The following is a 21701-nucleotide window of genomic DNA, read 5'->3' as shown; positions in this document are numbered from 1 at the left end:
TTGCTTGAGGAGTTTGTAGTTATCATAATTCCCTGTCAAAAGCCGTCACCTGGAATTCTGGATTGGCTTTCCTTGGTCCTGGAGGTTGGTAAGACAGCTTCACTGAACTGGTGTTTGGCCCCTTTGTTCTGGTGTCAAGTGACTGATGTTTGTGCCTAACTTCTGCCTGACACTGTGGCCATCAAGGTCATCTCCAAAAAGAATGCAGAAATGGAAGAAAACCTTGGGAAATTCCTGTCCCACTGGATGCAGGCAGGGTGAGAAGGTGGCATTATCAGGGGGCAGCAGGAGAAGCCCCTGAGCATCTGCAGGGCAGGGGGCACATCTGAGGGTCTCCAGGGGCTAAGGGGGAAATGGGAGCACCCTTTGGGGAGCTCCATGGGCAGCAGTGCCACTGGATGGCTCAGTGCAGCAGGGATGTTTGGGGTTCAAAGGAACAGGAGTGCTTGGGGGAGTCCTTGGGCACTGTGAGGCAAAGGGCAGGAATTCTGAGGGCCAGGGAGTTCTTGGAGCTTCGGGAGGATGGAGGCGTGGTGGGCACTCCCTGGGGGACTGACGAGGGTCGGGGGAGCAGCGGTGGGTAAAGGGGATGGGGTGCAAGGCAGAGGGGAGCCAGCGGGGGGCAGGGCCGTCCCATGCCAAGCCCAGGTGTCCCGAAGGGCTCATCCCGCTGAGCCCAGGCATGGAGACAGCTTTTATCTCCTCGGGGAGAGGAGCATCAGCTCTAGGATCTCAGCATCCTAGAGCAGGGATGCTCCCAGCTGGGGAATCGTGCTCCCCAGCCCAGGGAGTGAAGGACTCCCTGGAAGCCTCTCTCCATCTCCACATCTCTGACTGCTCTTACCAGTCCCAGCTCTCCTCCCTGCTCTGGCCCCTCATTTACCCAGAGTTCCTTCCTTGCTTCCTGACCTGCCTGGCCCCAGACCTTCATTCTGCACCTGCCTGCCCACAGCACTCTGCAGAGGGTTCAACCTGGAAAACATTTTCCTGGACAGCTAGCAAAACATGAAGGCCTCCATCTCCAAATTTTCCAGAAGGGTGGAAAGTGAGGAGGATGTCAGTGGGGAGTCTTTTGGGGTCTTAAACATCAGGGACTGCCCACCAAGGTATCACTGAGCCAGAGCTGCTGCCAATCCAATCCTATGCTTCTGCATGTACTGAAATCCAGCAGGAGAAGCCCTGTGACCTCCTCCTGGCAAACACATGGAGTCCTGAGCTCACCTTCTGCACCCTGCTCTGGGGCTACAAGCCTTGTTATGCCACCAGCCTGCAGCACCTGCTGTGCCAGACCCAGCAGTCCTGTCCTGCCAAAAAGTAAGCCCCTGACCTAGGACTGTGAAGTGAGGGGCTGGGAGATTGCCCTGCCTTCAGGAAGGATGAATTCAGCATGAAAGGATGGCTCCACCTTCCATCTGAGCTCTTCATAGTTTTTCTCTGCATGGTCCAGCTAGGAGACAGTTGGGCAAGCAGATGAAGAAGCCCATGGTGCTGAGGAGCAGAAATCTCCTCCTAGGAGCAGAAATGTCCTCCTAGCAGGCCTCTCTGCATTTCCAGAGGCTGTCTTTAGCAGCAACTTGCAGTGTCTGCTCTGCCTCAATTCACCTCTCCTTGCCTTTCATTCCCTTCTCAAGTACCATCTCAAGATGGCTCTGCCCCTTTTCTGATTTCTCTGCTGCTTTGAATATCCTTGTGCTCTCCAGAGACTTTTCTCACAGTGTTTTCCTAACCAGAATTTTCCCTTGGTCTTTCCAGTTCCCTTTGGTATCTCCTGCTCTGGGTTCTGTCTTTTGAGGAGATTTGTTTGAGCTCATCTACAGCCAAACACAGCTCTCATTCCTTCTCTTGAGAGTGTTACTTAGGATCAGTGCTCATTTGCTGTCCTTTGCTTCCCATCAGTCTTCCTCATCTCACCTGGTAAATCCAGGTGCAGCTGCCTCTGAAGAATACAGGATGGAAAGGAGCTTTACCCTGCTGTAGTCCAGCAGGCTGTGTCCTTGCCCCGTGGTCTGTCTCCAGACCCCTTTGGGATCACTCCACACACACAGAAACTCTCTGGAATGTGCCCTTGCCCATAGCAATAGTTTCTACTATTGCTCTGTTGTAATCTTTGTTCATGCCTTGAGCTAAGAAATCCCAAATTCTTTCCCAACCTTTACTCTGACTTGATTTTCCTGTTCTTCCTGTACGTGTTTTGTAGAATTTCTGGCTGGTAAGAAATCCTGTGTCAGCACATTTCCTCAGCTGTTTTGCATTGCTCAGATCCAGTATTTGTTGAGCAGAGATGGCAGAATTTCACCCTGGGTTGATTATAACAGCAGCAGAAATAAGGTTTGTGGTGGACTATGGCCTCAACAATCTCTCAAGTCGACCAGAATTCCACCATGGGGGTTAATTTGGAATTCAGAAATGGATCTTGTGCATTGATTTCTGGTGTGTGTGTGGTAATTTTTGAGCATAACTCACAGAAAGGTGCATTAACAAAGGATTAACCCTTAAATGCCATAGCCTGCTGCATATTCATACATCTCATACATGATGCATAAATTCCATTCAAACACAGGATTCTGTCTGGTCAGTGTCTTCTTCCTCTGAATCCTGACAGCGTCGTCCTACCCAAGCCAGGCGGGAAGAAGTTTGTTTCTCCTGATAATGGAGCAATAAATTCTCTTTCTCTGGAAGATTTAGGTGTCCTGTGGCTGCTGTCTCAGTGCAAGTCCTTTCTGTAGGAAAAAAGTATCCTACATAGCATAGTTTCTATTTTAACATTTTGTTATAACCTAAAACTACATTTAACACACTACTTAAGAGAATTAATACAACATTATTTTCTAACACAACACATATAATATTCATTTTAGTATTTGTGAAAAGCCAATCATCAAATATGCATTTTTCACAGCACAGAGCCGGGGAAGCTCTGTAAATTCCTTGCCTTGCCTGTGTGGTTCCTCTTTAGGAATAAGTCAAATGAGGACCTGCTTTCCACTGTGGGGTCATAACACTTCTGGCCATCCAAGAGCCTTTTCCCTGTCCCTGTTCCCACTGCTGATTTCATCTGACTCTCCCCACATCCCTGAACAAGCCGTGCTGGTGTGAAAAATGTGTATTTTATGATTGGCTTTTTGCAAATATTAAAATGAATATAATATGTGTTATGTTAGAAAGTTGTAGTGTGTTAAATATAGTTTTAGGTTATAACATAATGTTAAAATAGAAACCATGTAAGTGAGATATTTTTTTAAGAAAGGAATAAGGTATTCGCACCAGAGAGCAGCCCCAGGACACCTAAATCATTCAGAGAAAGGGAATTTATTCCTCTCTTTTCAGAAGAAACAAACTTCTTCCCGCCTCGCTCAGCCCTGAAGATGCTGTCAGGATTCAGAGAAAGGAGCTGACACTGACCAGACAGAATCCTGTGTTTGAATGGAATTTATGCATCAGGTATGAGATGTATGAATATGCAACAGGCTGTTGCTTTTAAGGGTTAATCCTTTGTTAACGTGAGTCCTTTTTCGGGCTTATGTTGCCCAGAAAGAGGTACCCGGACATCCGTAACTCTTTGTTTCTTTTGTCTCATATTGCCCTAAATCCAAATTGTACAAATTATTATTACTCTAGTTGTATGGCTATTTTTATAACCATTTTATTACTATTAAACTTTTAAAATTTTAAAAACAAGTGACTGGCCTTTTTCACAGGGGGTTCTTTCACGGGCCCGCAGAGCTCCCGCCCTCAGCAGCGCCGCCCCCTCAGCGCCCCGGCCCACAGCGAAATGGCGGCCGGGCTCGTGCCCGCAGTAGAGATGGCGCCGCGGCCTCTCCGAGGCGGGGATTGGCGGGGGCGGTGGAGGGGCGGGGCGAGGGGCGCGGTCGGGGGCGGGGATTGGCGGGCGCGCCGGGGGGGCAGGGCCGGGCAGTGCCGGGCAGGGCGCGCGGCGAGTGAGCGCGGCCCCGCTCCGCTGCCGCCGTCTCCTCCGCCGCCGCCGCTGCCGCCCCCGCCGCTGCCGCCCCCGCCCCGGCATGAGGAAACGCAACGAGTCGGTCACGGTGGAGCATGAGCGCGCCGCCGCCGCCGCCGTGCCCGGGCCCCTCGACAAGGGCTGCAGCCTGAGGCGAAGCCTGCGCCTGCCTTCCTCCGCCGCCGCCGAGGGCATGAAGCGACCGCTGGGCAGGTGAGCGCCGCCGTCGCTCCGCCGGGCTTTGTTATCCCTGGGGCACCGGGAGCCTGCCGGGGAGCGGGACGGCAGCGGGGCTGGGTTTGGCGAGCAGAGGGGACGGGCCGAGGAGCCGGCGGGACGGACCGGTACGCGGGCCCGGGATGGTGCCCAGCTCAGCCCCGCTTCCCCGGTTTCCCTGGTTTTCCTGTTTTCCCGGTGTGCCAGGTACCGGCCCCGCGGTGTCTTCCGTTCTCGGGGCAAAGGACTGGCCGGAGAGCGGGGCGGTAACGGGACCAGCCAAGGATGGGAGAGGTTTGGTGCTCGGTGCTCCTACCTGGGCGCTGCCGCCTCCATCCCCCTTTGGAGCAGGCAGGCGTTCTCCCAAAAAATAAAATAAAAATGGCTAGCACGGAATCCTTCCGTCAGAGAGCGTATGTGGAGCGGCAGGGCCCTGCAGGTAGGATGTGTGCGTTTTTGGGAGAAGCTGGTGGCTGTCAAAGTGATCTCTTTGCCGTAAATGAATCAGATTTAGGGGTCACTAGGAGAAGCTGACATGCGTGACTCTTGGAAGGAGTTTAGCCGTGGCTTTTTGCCAGGTATGTGAGCGTTTTAAACGTATTTATAGTGGGGAAATCTTTGTGTGCCTTTCTAAAAAGGCTGTAACAATAGAAGATGCTTATCTATCACCTGGACCCTTCATCGTGCAAGATTTTTGGGGGGATGCAATACACGATCAGGACTTGCCTCCCTGGCCCTCTGCAGCTGCGAGTCAGGATACAAGCTTTTAGTTTCCTCTAAACCAGTATGGTGGTGTTCTTTGTGTTTTCAAAGTGTGAAGAATGTGTAGAATAGCTATGTGCTTTGGGTAGCTGAAATCAAATTGCTGTGCTTCAGCAATACATCAGCCAATTTTTTTTTTTTTTTTTACAGGTGCTTATCAGTGCATTTCTAGTAAATGAGCTAGTGTGGATGTTTCTCTGCTAAATTTTCTGAGGTTTTTTTTCTGTTCTCATAGACAAAAGTAGCATTTGAAAAGAGCTGTGGATACTTGTCATGTTCAAAGACAGAGGCTTTAAAATGTGATTTCTCATATTGGGTAATAGCTATTTAATTTTGTGCCCTGGAGGTAAACCTTTGGGATGCTGTCACTGCTCTGTACATGTTATGACAAGCTTTTGGTAATTGAAAATGGCGCTGAGTTGATCTCTCAGTTTCCATGACTGTGCAGTGGATCCAACTGCGACAGTGCTCTGCTTTTATAACATTTTGAAATTTGGCACATCTATTCTCCTTGCCCAAGTGGATGTCTCCTAGACCAGTGGCACTCTGAGTGATGGCTTGCTGGCTCTTCAGCATTGTGAATGCACTCAAGCACCTTTCACTCAGATGGAAATGCTCTGTGGGTGGTGAGCAAGCCCTGAGAGCTCCGAGTGCAGGCTGTTGGCTTGGTCTGGCAGGCAGGCAGGTGCTTTGTGGATCCCAGACACAGCACAGCTGTATTGGGAGGGCCAGGCTAAAAATAGGGAAAGCACATCCTGTCTGCGAGAAACACTCTTGCGTTTATTTCTCCATTTACACGTTTGAAAACGGTCAGCAGTCAGGCTTTCCTCGGTTTTCTTCTATTTTCCGCTTTTGAAGCCTGTTTCAGAAATTCCTGAAGTCCTGCATGGATTCTGGCCCTTCCTCCCTGCTTCCCACCTCCCCCTGTCCTTTTTGGGTCAGGTATTCTATATTCTATATTCTATATTCTATATTCTATATTCCACACAGCAGCATTTCTCAAACTTGTGACACTGTAGGAGAATCTTGTTTGAAGCTGCCTTTTCCTTTTCCACATTTTCAAATATCTCTGATGGTTTTTTGTCCCTTTCATGCTGTTTTGTGTTGCCTACCTTTCTTACTGACTTACAGTGTACCTCCTCTGACTTTCCTCACCTTGTGAGCCTTCAGACTGTGGTTTGCAGGCAAAGTGTCTCTGTCTGCCAGTACTTTCCAGCTGTGTTTTTTATGGGACAGCAAACACACTGCTGAATCTGAGCGTGCAGGAAGGGGAGGTCCAGGCAGAAGAAGTTATGATGCCCAGAGATAAGGTTCTTGTCCAGAACAATCACCCTGAGTCAGGTCAGACAGCCTTTCTAGCTCCATATCCCACCTTTGGTGGACAGCAGGGAGTGTTTAAGGAGGAACATGGGGCAATGCATGCAGTGACCTCCCCAGGGCAGTTGTGGTCAGTTATGTGGCCAACAAGTTGCTGTTACACCATCTAGATCATCATATTTTAATATGCAAGGTCATGCTGTTATTGCAGCATTCCTTATACTGCTGGGAATAAAAGTAGTCAAGTAGTCCTTGGTTGTTGTTTTCAGTGGGTTACATCAGTTTTACTCCCTATCTTGCTGAAGCTGTAAGGTGAAAATTCAGCTGCAAGGTTTCTGAGGTGGTGGAGGTGGCATAACATCTGAAATTGGGGATTTGTACCAGACTGTTCTTAGCTTGCTCCTTGATGAGACAGTTAAAATCAACTCATGGATGCTGTGTTAAAGGGGAAGCTGGGCTGGCTGCATTTCGTGCTGCTGGCTTGGGGAAGCAGCACATATGTCTGGCTTCATCCTGTGGGTTTCCACCTCTTATTTGTGAACCGTACAAGCCCCTGGCTGGGAAGGCAAACCAATCCCCAGTGGCTGTGTGGTTGTGCAGCCAAGGGCTGATCCTGTGCCATATTCCATGGGTCAGGAGCAAGGAGAGGGGAGGCTGCAGAGGCAGCTGTGCCTGCAACTGCAGCAGTGGCCAGGAGGCTGCTGCTGTGTGCCCTTCTCCTGCTCACATCCAGCTCCTCAGCAAAGGCTAAACAGCACCCCAGGTGATGTTTATGGGATACACAGATGGCTCAGTACCAGCAGCAGTTTGTTCTTACAGCAGTATTTTTGAATTTTTACCAGCACTGCGTTTGCCCCTCAGTTTTTTTGTTCAGTCATAGCATCACAATGTGCTCATTCATCCAGGAGCTGAAACTCATTCTAAAGAGGTGGCTGTGCATTTAGACTGGCAACTGCTCTGTTACAGAAAGTGTGTGCATGTGCTTCAAAGTGTAATGGAGATGGATATCTGATAAATAAGATTTATGTGGCTTTGGCTAGTGCATAGTGCAGTCAGCGTGGCTTTCCTTAAGTGGTTTACAACCAGAAATGAACAACTATAGGTATTTCCATTTTCTTCCATAGATAGCAATAATGTCTACTATGATATTTACCTAAGCACTTTGCAAGTTGTGCCTTTAAAAGTGCATGATTGTTTTTTTAAAGGAGCTGTTTTGTCTGAAATTATTAAAAGCAATAAAGCAGTAAATAAAGAAATAATAAGCAGTGCTTGCTTTTCCTGGTATGTCTGTTTTGTGTGGATTTTCCTATCCTATTCCCATTCCTCTAATATTTCTGTTGTGAAGCATTTTCCAGGTGCCAGTGTTGGAAGTGCTAGATGGATATTAGGGTAGCATTGTGTTTTGGGTACTTGCTGTGACTCATTTTTGTGCTTGGTGGCTGTGATGTTCTGAGGAAGTGTGTTTGAGCAGCCATAGATGTGGAAAACCTTTATGTGGGAGTACAGAGAATAGAGAAAATCAAATGAGCTTAATACTGACATTAGATACCAGAGCAAATTCTCCTGTCTCATTTCTGCTGAACCCTGATCCTGGTGATAAAAGGTCACATGCATGTTACCCTTCCCTTCTGTGACCTCATGGTTATCTGATCCTCATTCAGTCCCAATCAATAGTCAGACTATAGACTTGAGGTGTGAATTTTGCCATTATTCTACAGTTATTCTAGAAACACTTGTTTGCTACAAACGTTAGAACTTGTTGCTGTCTCTCTCCATGCTGTGGAGCAGTGAAATGCTCCAAATCCCATGTGTGTGAGCTTTGTTCCTTGATAGCTGGAGAAGCTGCTGTCCCTTCAGCTGTACCTGGTACCTTTAGACCCCTGATGCTGGCACAGGTCCCTGCCAGGGGAAGTTTTGGGACCCTTCCAGTGCCTGTCCAGCCTGTGCACCCCACAAGCTGAGTGTTTTTGGGCTGACACTACAATCGGATGTAGTTTCAGTTCCACTGCAGTCAGCCTTGTTCCTGTCTGTTGTGGAGCATTTCCTGGGTGTTTTGTGAGCGTGCAGGGAGGTGCTGAAGGGAAGAGGGTGCAGCAGGCTGCTCTGCTCTCCCTCTCTGATGCACCTGAATTTCCCTGGAGCACTGAGTGTGCTCGAGTGTGACAAATGCCATGTGTGGTGACCCTTGGTGCCGTCCTGCCCCAGCAGCTGAAGTGCTTCATGCCTTCCCATGGCTCCTTGGATTTACCCAGTGGGACCTTCCCTCTGACAGAAAACTTGGCCATCTCCAATATCCGCCCCTCTGTCCTCTCTGTGCCCCATCCTTGTATCTCTAGACCTAGCCCCCTTTCTTCTGATGTTACTTCTTTAGAAGCATTTGCAGAGTCTTTTATGATTGTTCCAGTCTGTTCCATTGTAGCACAGATGACAAATACTTGAATTGTTCTCCTGCAAGTTTTCATCAATATATTTAAGGGGTTTTTTTCCCCTCAAGTGAATTTTATGCTATTGTCTCTCTTAATTACTGTGTTCAGGTTAAACCAGTTACTTGTCAGGGCTTTCAAAAGAGGAAGGAGGCTGCCTGCATAGAGATATTTCATCAATCATGCTGCTTTTTCACCAATTCCACCTTCCTACTGGGTTACTGCCTCTATTTCAGTTTTTCTTGAGCAGAGTTCACAACGGAGCTGTGAAATGGTTTCCAGTTGCTTGCCTGTTCTTTCTTTCATAGTAAATACAGGTTGAATCACAGTCCCTCCAATGGGTAAAATATAAAAAAACCAGTTTCCTTTGCGTGAGGATTTTTTTTAGTGTGTGGGGCTCTTTTTTTGGTTTTGGTTGTGTTGGGGTTTTTTGTTTGGCTTTTTTTTTTTTTTTGTTGCAGTTCTCTTGAAGAGCATGCACTGTAATATTTTGCTCAGATATGTCAAAAATAGGATTGTGTAACTTTTTCCACCTGTATGTCTTCCTTTTTTTTTTTTTAATTATTTATTTGAAGGGCATCACAGTAGCTCTGCCTCCTGTTTTGTCCTGTGCATTGTCAGCCATTTTGGCCACTTATGCCTGGGGAATGCCTCTGAATTTCTCCCAGGTTACCAATTTGGGGCATTAGGTATTCATTCTCTGCAGGATCTTCCCAGTTTGCTCATCTTTTCCAGCCATTATAATTCTCTTTCCTTGTGCTCATCTTCTCCCCACTCTTTCTCAATGACACATTAGTCATTTGGCAAAAATAGCAATATTCCCTGCAATGTGGGGAATTATTTGTTTTATTATTGTGGGTTGTTTTCATTTCATATTGTTTTTTAATTTAAAGATTTGTGAAGTTATAATGTTAACATGTAGCAGTTCTGTGCCTCAATGTGTTACTGTTGCAGCCTATCTTTTTTCACCATTTTCATCACTGACTTTGGAGGTTTTTTTAGTGTTAACTAGATGTGGTTTACTCTCCTAAACATCCCTTGAGACTCATAGCATCCTCCTGCAGGTCTCTCTGTATGACTTAAAATTTCTGTCTTTGCATCCAGTGTACCATGAGCCTCTCTGGATTTTCTGTAACAGAGCACAGCATTTTTTCTGCTGCATCTGCTCTGTTGTGTCTGAGCAGTTTCCTCAGAGACCTCTGCTCAAGCAGGAATGTTCAGGCTGAAGAGAGTTTGCCCTCTGGTTTGGTGTTGGTCTTCCTAAACTCCTGATTTCCTTGCAGTGCCATATTTCTGACATCATCCTTGCCCCTGGGTTCAGTTGCTCTGCTTTGATGGCTTGTGTCTGAATTAATAATTACCATGGTATTGCTAATTGCTGCTGCTTTACTTTCTGCTTGGGGGCTGTATGAATTGCCTCTGCTTGTTTGAGTATCCCTAAACTTCCCTTGGGTTTGGTAACCCCTGGGACCAACAGGGCTTCCCTGTCATCTCTGGAGTGAGGGTGCCTGTGGAGATCAGGGTCTTCCCAGCATTGTCACCTTCTCCTCTGTCCTTTCTGGAATGTGGCTGCTGTGCCAGAAATCAAGTTCTCTGCAGAGGCAGTCACAGGTCACTGCAGTGAAGCTGTAGGTTTTCTCCAGGGTGCAACGTGGATGCATTTATTTTTGGTGAAAACCATGTTGGGGTGTTTTTATTAAAACTAATGATGGTGACATCATTTCCTCTCCAGAATCCTCTTTCTGCTCCATGTTCAAGAGCCTGGTGTACCCCAGCAGGACTTTTGCTGTATTTCAGGAGCGCTGCCAGCTGGGTCTGGGCTCCTTTGAAAGGAGCTGTGCCTGCTTAGGAGGCTGCAGCCAAGTTACTTTATCCTCCTAGGCCTGAAGGGCAGGGCAGATTATTTTGGTAAATCATGTCAGGATGTGAAATTAGTGAATTCTACAGCAATTCCCCCATAAAACCTGGGGTTTTGTGAGCTCATTGGGTAGCTGTGCTGTGTCCTGATGAGACTCCAGCAGCAGCTGGCTTCTGGCATGGGGAGTGAGTGAGAGACTGCAAGCAAGGGAAGTTTACTAAGGATGTAATGTGAGAGCACTATGTTAATGTAGCTGTGACTGAATCAGTACCACAAGAAGATTAAAAGAAAGTGCTTCAGCTGTATTAAAAGGGTAACAGGAGACCTAGGAGACTTTAAAGCCATTAGCCTGAGGTGGAGTCAGTGCAATTTAAATTGCAAGAGTTAATTTGAAATTCAGTGGAAGAAGATTTAACAGCTAAATATATATATACTAATGAAAGTAGATCTGTCCTGTGGAAGGACACTGTAAAATGCAACAGGTTTGTCAAGATTACAGCCTGGTTGATCAAAGTATCAGCAGTAAAATTGTTTCTCCAAAGCACTTGACTTTGTACTGTAGTTTTATTGACATTGCTTGCACTGCTAATGGAAAACGTGATATCTCTATTGAAAACTGGCTCAATGGAGAGAGAAACAACTGGGAAATTGGAGTGGGATTGATCCTTGAGTTCAAAGGTGTGTAATTTTGTATATAATCATCCCAAGGATGAGTTGGTTATCAGTTACTATTGATAAACATGAGAGGAGGAGAGGATTGGTGAGGGCTGATGGATGGGGAAGCCAGCAGTTCAGAGCAGATAGTGAAAAGGTCAGCAGGACACAAGCAAAGCTGGCAGGATGGTGAGGAGAGAGGGTAGGGGTTGTGACAGGGATAGGAATGGTGGCAGAGGGTGAAGCTGTGCGAGGTAAGTCACCTCTGTGAGCTGTCATGTGTCCCTGAATATCCCTTAGCCAGACAGGGACGCTGCCACCTAGGCTGTGCACTTTTGCCTTCCTGGCACACATCTCCTTCCTTCTCTCTCTCTCTGGTGCAACACTTGGCTCCAGAAATCTGTCTCTTTCACATTGAAGGCAATTCAAACTTTCAAACAGAATTTCCTAATTTTAGACTCTATCACGTGCCTTGATCATTCACTGAGCTAACAGGAACCATGACTATTTGCTTTCCAAATCAAAGTGTTTATTTAACCCAGATTTATTTCAAGAGTGTAACTCTTACTGAGAAATAGAGCAATAGAAGAGATTGTTAGACTAGAAGATTAACTTTAAAACACAAACACTTGAAAATATTTTGAGATAAGTCCCACGGCTGCCCTTGTTCAAAACTATCTGTCCAATTTGTACCCACTTAAAGTGGTTGTTAATTCCTCTTGAAAAAGAGATTAGTGTTGAGTAATAAGGGCCATAAGGTCATGTGAAGTCTCATCCCCCTTTTTACTAAAAGTGTGCAGAATAAAGGATTTCATGTGGCATAGCTGAAGAAATGAATAAACTGAAGAATATGTGAATAACTGAAGAAACCCTTTTGGAAGGGTGCTCTTCAGTGGCATTGTGCAAGCTCAGAGCAGAGTACAGAAAGTGCATTTACCCTCTCCAGAGCCTGGTTTCCCTTCCCCTGGCAGTAAAGCTTCCCTGGGGTGACTGTTCTGAGACAGAGGAGCCTGCACTAATGAGGATGATGTAAACTGGAAACTTGGAGTCAGGGCTCCCAGGCTGCAGCATCCTTGCTTGTGGAGCAAAGTGTGTTCAAGGTGTTGAAGAACTGAATACATGTTAAGACTTCTTACAATGCTCAGGAAGGGAAGCCTGGCACTCTTTTCTCCCTTAAAGCAGCCTGATTTCACTTTTTGTAAAGTTTTGCTTAGTTTCAGAGCAGCTTCAGGAAGCAGGAATAAGGCTGACAATACAAGTTTTATACTGCTGAATGTGAAAACTGTGAATTGCACACAGTCATTGGAAATAGCCCTTTCTCTTGTTCTTGCAAACCCAGCAGAAATGCAGTGACTGACCTTTGCTTTCAGTTTCTGATAGCCTTGTGCTGTCTCTTATAAAACATTATTTTCCCCTTTCACTACCAGAGTAGGGGCAACATTTAATTTTAAACTTTGGCAGGCTGATGTGCAAGTGCTGCTTAGCACAGCTGGTCAGAGCATGGTGCTAATGACACCAAGGTTGTGGGTTCAGTCCCTCTGTGGGCCATTTGCTCAGGAGTTGGACTTGATGATCCTTGTGAGTCCCTTCCAACTGGGAATATTCTGTGGAACTGTTTTGTTTCCCTGCAGTTAAGTAAAAACTCCAACACCTGGTTTTCACCTTGGAGTTTGTGTTTTCTGGGTTGGCTCTTGAAGGTTTTGTGGTGTTAGCAATGGCTTTGGTTTTAATTGTCCTTAATTTTTTAAGCCTTTGTCATTTTGGAGTTCTTTCCCTCACAAGATGATAGCTAGAGCTGGAATCCCTGAATAAAGCACAGATGAACACAGGTTAATCTGCCTGCCTATATGCAAAATGCCCCCCTGTTCAAAGCATGTCAGGGCCAACAGCAGTTCTGTATCTGCTCATACATCTGTTCTTTAACTCTGGCTGTTGTTTTATGGCCATACAGCGTTTGTTAAGGCTCCCTTTTTAAACGGGTCACAGTTACAGAGGACACTGTGACTGCCAGCTGAATGTAACTGTGCTGGGCTGACAGTCAGCATATGTAATGTTTTGGCATTGTTTAATGTTCTTGTTTGCTTGTATGCTTCCAACGGGGAACAGTTGGTCTATTGTAATCAAAATGTATTGCTAACGATGTGTTCTGAATCTAAAAGGTGGCAGTATCACTGCTAACACAAAAACATTCTTTTTCTTCAGGCTTCTCAGAAGGAATGGCTTCTGATCTCTGCCAGCAAAAGTAGAGCTTTTTTCAGCTGGAAAGTATAAGATGACCATTTTCATGTGTTTGGAGGGAAAAATGTCTACAATACACAAATGAATCTTTTGCTCAGGTGATTTAGATGAAAGCCAGAGCCACAGAGCCTGCTGCTAGTGGTAATTCTCAGGCTGTGTGGCTGCCTCACAAGAACTGCTGTGTGAAAATGCTTACCAAGTTGTGCTGCTTGGAAATACAGATCTGTTCCCTCACGTGTATCCACAAGAACAAAGAGTGAGCCTGGGTTCTTGTTCTTGCTGCAAGGTTAACACACTCATGCAGGTCTGTGGGGTTTAGAGCACTTTAACAATGGGTAATTGGTGGTGGGGGAATTGGCTTGGCTGTACTGTGTGCTGCCTCAATTATGATGTGCAGTCAGCAGGCAAATGGCTTTAAATGCAGGTTAGGAGCTGTGCTGGAGCTCTGTGTGTCTGAACCAGTTCTGCTCTTGAGCTCTGCTTGTGCACCTTGATTCTCCTCCCCATGGAGGTGAGTGTGCTTGGGAGAAATGAGAATTTCCGGACTCGGCTGCTCTCAAGCTTCTGTTTTGCACTTCCAGTTCTGTTTCAGTCTTTTGGTGTTTATGTTCTGGTTTTTCCTCTTTCATTAGCAGACAGCTAATGTGTTCCCCAGCTCACAGAGTAGTGAGAGGGCTGTGCCTTCAGTATAAACCAGCTGTCAGCTGTGAAATGGGTAAAAAACTTAAGAATTCGGTAAACACTGTGGAGGGAGTGTGCTTGTTGTATCTCAATGCCAAGCTCGACTAAAATCTAATGTGGGTGACTTCAGATTTGATTAGTGTCAGCAGCATTGCTGGTGAGCTCTGGAGAAAGCATGTCCTTAGAATTTAAACAAGGGCTCATACCAGAAAGGTTTGGGCACAAACTAAGTGGCTGTTGCAGAAAATGCGTTCAGGAAAAGTCAACAACCTTAAAACCCAAATCCCCAAGCCTGCTCTTCTGTCCCAAAAGTCAATTGTTCTGTTGCTGAGGGTTTAATTATTCGTTGTTTGCTGCATGCTTAAAATGACAGTAGCATCTGCCCCTTCCTTTTTAAAATGTAGCTTTCAGGTTAATCTTGTCACATGCAGCTCACACTAATGGTGATACCAGTGTACCCAAGCATTGAGAAATAACATAGTTGCTGCTTAGGCCATGCTGTCAGCATACATTTAAAATAAATTGGTGCTGCGTTGCCAAATGTTCAGCCCATTCTTGTCTCCTGCTCTGTGAAACATGTAGATTTCATGCAATTGGAATGTTAGGTTATCAAGACTGATGTTCCAAACTGCTGTACTTCAAAGGATGTGCCAATGCATAGTGATTTAATCAGACAAGCTGTGTTATTACTGCATTTAGGGTAGTCTGCTTAGACAGTGGTTGTGAGGAGGAGAGCCCAAGCCCTGGCATTGGGAAGGGATGGGGTGCTGATGGGGGAAAAGTTAGATATTCCATGTCCCTGTCCTGTTAAATGCCTGTGAGAGCCTTTCCCTCCCTTGCTTAATTTATTCTGCTTTTTGCAAGTGTGTTCCATGGACAGAGACCCATACATTACCTGCAAGCTGCTCTATTATTTCTTCTCATTAATGCTGTACACTTGCCTTTCCCTACCTTCATGGGCATGTTTTTGTTTTTGTTTTTTCCTGCAGCGCTCTGAGTCCTGGCATAACCTTTGCTGGCATTTCAGTGCTATCGACCTGCTCAGCAGAGCTTTCCTCTCACCCTGAGTGCTGATGCCACATTCCCCCCACTTGATACATCAGGATCTTGATTCTTTCAGGTCCTACCCTGATCTTTTCTTCTCCAAGCTGAAATGTGGTTGTGAGGGTCTCAATAGCTGGAGCTTGATGGTCCTTCCTGAAAAAATTGAGTTGCTCTCCTTTACTTTGTAGTTATATCTCTTGGAGGAACAGAGCTAAATTCTTGACTGGCTAGATGGCTTCCTTCTTGCTGTTTAGTGTTTTAAGTTAATGCTTAACCACTTGATATTAATCAGAAGGAGGCACAGAAACAGTCTGTGAGAATCTGGGCTGTAAGAGGGGAATGAGGTAGTGAAGTGGGGGAATTTGGGAGCTTAAAGTTTCAAACCTCACCTGCATTCAGGTAGGTGGAACAACAGTGAAGATGTTAGCCCAGCCAAAATGAGATGGTTTGTAGGCTTTGTGGGAATAGATAGTTTGCAGTAAAGGAGGGAAAGGAATGTATCTGAGGCAGCAGTTGTACAATCTCTGTAAGCTGGTCCTGAGGGCTCCTTCTTTGGAACCTTCTTAGGTGTTTCTACCACAGCTACTAAACCATCTCCACAAATTTACCTATTTGAAAGGCTAATTTTATGTGTGTTTGCATTTGTCTGTTGCCATGCAGATACAGGGTTTGGTCTTTTCTACAATGAACTTCTTTTTGTGGCCCCACTAACCAGTGCCAGCTTCAGGCTGCATAGGTGTGGGAGTGAATAAAAGGTGGGATAAACTGCATAGAGTTTACTCATGGAGAGCTTGTCAAATGAACTGAGGTGACTTCTCTGACTGCAGGTGATGTGGGGGGATTTTTAAAGATGATAGAAGTTCCAGAGGGCCTAACTGAAAGCAGCATCTTTTAATTGTAGTCTTTGATTGATAGTCTTTTCTTTGATTGATTGTAGTTCTTTGATTTACAGTCTTTTCTATAATAGTAGCAAAGAAGAATAGATTTCAGTAGCCAGCAGTTAGAATTGTTTGTTATCATTTGACAGGAAATTCAAAGTTTTATGGGTGTATTGACATCTTGTCATTTCTCGGTTTTGAAGTTTTTCCTCTGTTGGGACACCTTTACTGTCCATCACTGATGGTGGTGTGTCTGTTGACAAAATAAGTTGTCACAATATTGTGAGAAACATGGAGGTAGAGCTTGCATGTTTAAAGAGATTATCAAAAAGCTCAGCTTGCTTTTCTTTTGTCTTTTTGGGTATTTTTTAATGAAAACCCTTAGGCTTTAAATTTGTTGCCTTTCCCCCACCTTATTAAGCCAATTATTCCTGTAAATTTGTCTTTTAATTTAAAGAGAAATAGCAGAACATCCCAAATCTTTGCTTCTGGGTACAGTCAGACTGTGGAGTGCTGTAGCTTTTCTGAGGCTCTCTTGATGGAGGCTTGAATACCTTAGTTCATCCTAGCTTTTAAAGCAAATATTTAAGAAGGTTTGCTTAGTGTTTTATTCACCTCTCTCCACCTCTTTTCCATTGATGCAAATAGGAGCATTTAGCAGCTTTAGCCAGATTGGGATGTTTGGGTAGCTTTTTCTGTTTCTGCCTAGTGGGCAAATCATTCAGCTTTGTTTGTATTCTGGGAGCCTTCTTATTTTCTGTGAGAAATCACTGCTCAGTGAGAATGCAGCCAGTCTGATTTGTTGCCTGAACCTGGCAAATTTTAGCCCATTCAGCTCAGCTCTGGGTCACCAGAGGGAGGCTGTGAAGCGTGGGCTGTCACAGTTTGCCAAGTGTTTGTGGGAGGAATTAAGGGGACAGCTGTGTAAGGTAGTCTGTCTTTGCTAGGAGGAGGAGAAGGGGCTGGATGACTTCTTGGGATCTTCTGTAGCCTCTTTGCTCTTCATCCATCTGTGACATGACTGAAACAGTCCCTGATTTAAAATTAGGAGCACTCATCTTCCTTTATTTTAAGTCAAGTGGTGAACATTTTGGATGCTACAGTGATGAGGGCAGTAGGATCAGGTATAAACTTGCCTGTTGCATTTTCTGTACCTTTGATGGACTAGAATAATAGTGTACCTTGTATTAATTGATACTCCCACACAACAGATCCAACTACTCTTACATGCAGATGGATTTGTACTTGAATTATGGAAGTTGTCAAAGAACAAATAAGGTACCTGGACTTTCCTACCTCATCCCAATAGCTGAAAAATCAGTTTATCTTTTGAAATATCAAAGCAAATCGTGTCTTTCAAAGACATGACATGTGTCAGTAACAATTTATTCCGTTGCTGGATGCCTGAAAACTCTCAGAGTCCTTTTATCCTTATAAAAATATGTTCTGCATGGCTCTGTGCAATACAGTACCTTCATTATTTTGAGTAAGTGATACTTGTGTTTTAGCCCCAGCTGTCAACTCAGCATCACACAGCTGCTTGGAATAATCACATTTTTAAAGACCAGTAGTTGTCTTCCTAAGTAATCCAGTGATTATTTAGGAAAACAAGCACCATCACTTTGAATATCCCTCCTTTCCTACTTCTTTCCCCAGCTGTGTGTGCTGATCCATGATGCCATATGGGCTGGAATATCCCTTTGGTCAGTTGGGGCCAGCTGTTCCAGCTGTGTCCCCTCCCATTCCACCCCCAGGCTCCTTTCTGGTGGGGTTGTGCTATTCTGCAGTTTAGCTTGTGAAAGGGAGACCAGAATATTCCTTCAGAAAGAGCAAAGGTTCAAGATTTTAAGGAATTTCTTGTAGGAGATAGCAAAAGAATCTGGTAGAGCTGATTTTCTTTTTATTTTCCAGATCTTTTCAAGAGCAAAAGTTTTCAGGAACTGGTTGAAACTAAAATTCTCAGAGAATGCCGTTTTCCATGCAGTTTTTGTACGTGATATTATAATTATTTTATGAAACAAGTTGGGGGTGGGGGGGAAAGAGAAATGCCTTTATATTTGTGTCTTGTTTCCAGGATTGGGGTTTGACCTTTTTCTTTTTTTTTTATGTTTGCTTAATCCCTAGAATAGGAAGATGCATTTGGAGGATTTGATTTTTCTCTTTGTGTTGTTTTGCAGTGAACTCATCCTGTTAAAGGGATCTTAGTGCCAGAGGGAGGGATCAGTCGCTCAGATCCTTGGAGTTCTGGCAAATACTACTGTTACCAGTGGCTTTCATGGATTCAGGGAAGATCTGTTTTCAGGATTGGATGAATTTTCTATAATTTAAGCTACAGTACCTACAGTGAAGCTGTGGGTTGCAGCTTTCATTGAGAATTCTATAGCAGTGCCCAAAATGAGTCGTGTGGTTGCCTCTTTGCCCATGCAGGTTTATTCACTGTGCACAGAAACTAGGAGAGGGTGAACCCCTGCACATGAGCATCTTTTCATTTTGCATCCAGCTGCACATAAAAACAGCTTTTGCAGCAAACCCATAGGGGGAAAAAATCATATTAATCTTGTAGTGGAAAATTACATTGTTGAGTGTTGCTGTCCAAAAGCTGCTGGTACCAAGTCCAGATGGAGAGGGGAGACACTGCCTGTGAACTCAAATTCAGGAGCTGAGAGGCTGTTTCTGTGTGCAGCTGAAAGGCTGATAGGTTTCTTCCTTTTTATTTTTTTAACTTTATGAGAAGGAACAAGTGAAATAAAATGAAAGCTGAATTGGATTGGGTGGCTCAGGTGGTGGAGGAAAGAGAGATTGGATGATCCTTCAAGACCTGCAAGGGGCCCTGTGACGGTGTTCACAGGGGTTCTTGGATGAGGGAAGAGATGAGGATCTGACTCCATGTTTCAGAAGGCTGATTTATTATTTTATTATATATATTACATTAAAACTATACTAAAAGAATAGAAGAAAATGTTTCATCAGAAGGTCAGCTAAGAATAGAATAGGAAAGAATGATAACAAAGGTTTGTGGCTCAGCTCTCTGTCCGAGCCAGCTGACTGTGATTGGCCATTAATTACAAACATCCAACATGGGCCAATCACAGATCCACCTGTTGCATTCCACAGCAGCAGATAATCAGTGTTTACATTTTGTTCCTGAGGCTTCACAGCTTCTCAGGAGGAAAAATCCTAAGGAAAGGATTTTCCATAAAAATTGTCCATGACAGAGCCCTGTGCAGCACCACTGTCCAGACTTTCTGCAGAAAAGGAAGATGAGTGCTCTTAATGATCCTGCCTGGGCTAGAAACCATCTCTTGTTCAAAACAAGGAAAGCTGGAAGGCTTGCCTGATGTGTGGGCTGTCCTACCTTTTGCATGGCTGCTGTATTGTTTCTTTGCCCCTGTATGCCTTGGGACTCTGTTGCAGTTTCCAAGTTGTAGAATAGGTTGTTTTGGATACAACTCTGTTTACCCCCAAAAAATCATCCCAGTCCTTTAAGCTTCCTTTGGCCCTCATTCTTTTGAATCTTTTGCTCGTGTCTTTATCTACCTCCTGATTTTATGCTCTTGATGCCTGTCTGGGGGAACAAATGTATTTTTTTTAATATGTTTTCTGTTAGGAAAGTGGGAGGATATGTTCTTTGTGATGGTGTTCACAGGGGTTTTTGGATTGGGGAAGAGACGAGGATCTGACTCCATGTTTCAGAAGGCTGATTTATTATTTTATGATATATATTACATTAAAACTACACTAAAAGAATAGAAGAAAAGGTTTCATCAGAAGGCTAGCTAAGAATAGAATAGCAAATAATGCTAACAAAAGCTTCTGTCTCAGACAGAGAGCCCAAGCTAGCTGACTGTGATTGGCCATTAATTAGAAACAACCAGCATGGGCCAATCACAGATGCACCTGTTGCATTCCACAGCAGCAGATAATCAATGTTTACAGTTTGTTCCTGAGGCTTCTCAGCTTCTCAGGAGGAAAAATTTTCAAGAAAAGATTTTTCATGAAAGTTATCTGGGACAGTTCTTGTTATGCCATGTATTTTGGTTTTTTCCTCTACCGCCCATAAAGTCACTTCTGTCACTTGTGTGCTCAAGGCCTTTGCTTTCCACATCCTGTGCTCTGGGTTCCTGCTGGGAGAGCTCTGCTGTTTGCAGTTTGGGGACGTGAGGGACTCCAGAGTGACAGCATTCCCTGTCACTATTGAACAAGCAGAGCCTCGTGCTCTGGTGTCTGCAGCAGTTTTGTTTCACTCCTGCCCCAGGCAGATCACAAAGGGTACGGTGGGCTGTGGGTGCATTTGTCTGTAGATCCTTTAGGGACTGCAAGCACAGCCTGTGTGTATTTCTGATAATGTTTCTGATAAATGTTGTCCTTGCTCTGCTACAGGATCAGTTTTAGTCTCTTGTTTCACCCTTGGCCTGCCCTTTCACCCTGCCAGCACATCTGATCAGGAGATGCTAATGGAAGCACTCCCAGTGTAGAAATGATTCAGATGATCTGCAGGAGAAATTATTTCCATCTGAATCTGGATTCCAGAGCATGGCACAGGATTCTGGTGGTTGGACATTGTTCATGAAACCTCCCAGGTTTGCTGGACAGGAGGGGGCTGCACTCAGGGGAAGCTGTCATGAGAGGACCCCCAGCTTCTCCTTGCCAGCCCAAATGCAGAATGTGCTTGTTCTGGGTGAATGTGGGACCTTCATCCAGGTGGAAGATATGAGGAAAACCTTCTGATTCTAATGTGACACTTCCAGGAAAGATTTCCTTCTGTCAGACTGAAGTATGTCTGGAGAGGGAATGTGCTTTTCCATGTTCACTTCAGGAAAGTGCATGAAGCAAAAACCACTTCATGTTTTCTCTGTGTTTGGACAGAACCCAGATGTTGGGGAAAAAGCTTTTGGTAAATGCAGGGGGGAAAATGTGATGCTGGGGATTTTGTTTTATTGTTGGGTGTTCTGTGTTGTGTGACATGTTTTGTTGTTTTGAGGTTTTTTACACATCGTTTTTATTGTTCCAGGAAATCAATTTCTGATATTCTTAAATGTCTTCAGTTAGCAGCTTCTTATTTTCTACATCACTTGTATTTTCCAACTAAGACCTGCTGACTTTTCTGGTGAAAAGGTGGTGACAAGTATGTTGCTTTTGCCTGAGCACACCAAAGTTTTCTTTTGCAGGGCATCTATTTCCTGAAATAGCTTTTCTACCAAGCAATAGGAGTTTAATTTAGCTAAATAACTCACTGAAGATTTACCTGATAATTTTATAATGTCTGTACTTCAGCATATATTCTTGCATTTATCAGGAGAAAAGCTGTCTGGTGGATGGAAGCTTTGCCCTGGTTACATTGTAAGTAGACATCTCCCTGGAGATGAGGTGTAAATGTCACATTGCTGATTAGCATCTGACATGGGCCATGGGAGCAAAGAAAGGGATGCCTCAGTTCAGGCTCCAAAAAGGAGAAACTGGAATCATTCCTGAGCTCTGACAGTGTAACCTGGACAAATGTTCTCCTGAGTGTTTTGTGTTCCTGGTTCCAGCTTGTGCCTGGGCTCTGGGAAGTGCTTTGCCCTGTTTTGATGAGCTCTGGTTGTGCCTGGAGGAGTTAAGACCTGGCTCTGTTGTTTTCCTAAGCGAGTGGGGTTTTTGTTTTGTAGGAATGAAGTCCTGGCATGTGCAAA

The 21701-nt window shown here is 45.0% G+C and overlaps 1 protein-coding gene across 1 annotated transcript in view; it reads left to right on the top strand.

The window, feature by feature from the left end:
- Positions 1 to 3988: 3988 nt before the first annotated feature.
- The window catches only part of ABHD12 (abhydrolase domain containing 12, lysophospholipase), a 37589-nt gene continuing 19876 nt past the window's right edge, over positions 3989 to 21701 (top strand). The window contains exon 1 of the mRNA XM_054290602.1: positions 3989 to 4171. Coding sequence (XP_054146577.1) covers positions 4020 to 4171 — 152 coding nt within the window. The 5' untranslated portion in view covers positions 3989 to 4019. The remainder of the gene's footprint in view (positions 4172 to 21701) is intronic.

Source organism: Melozone crissalis, unplaced genomic scaffold (genome assembly GCF_028551555.1).
Source record: "Melozone crissalis strain CALT ecotype California unplaced genomic scaffold, PUWL_Pcris_2 ptg000081l_1, whole genome shotgun sequence".
NCBI classification, from domain to species: domain Eukaryota; kingdom Metazoa; phylum Chordata; class Aves; order Passeriformes; family Passerellidae; genus Melozone; species Melozone crissalis.
This window is presented reverse-complemented; position numbering and strand designations above follow the sequence as displayed.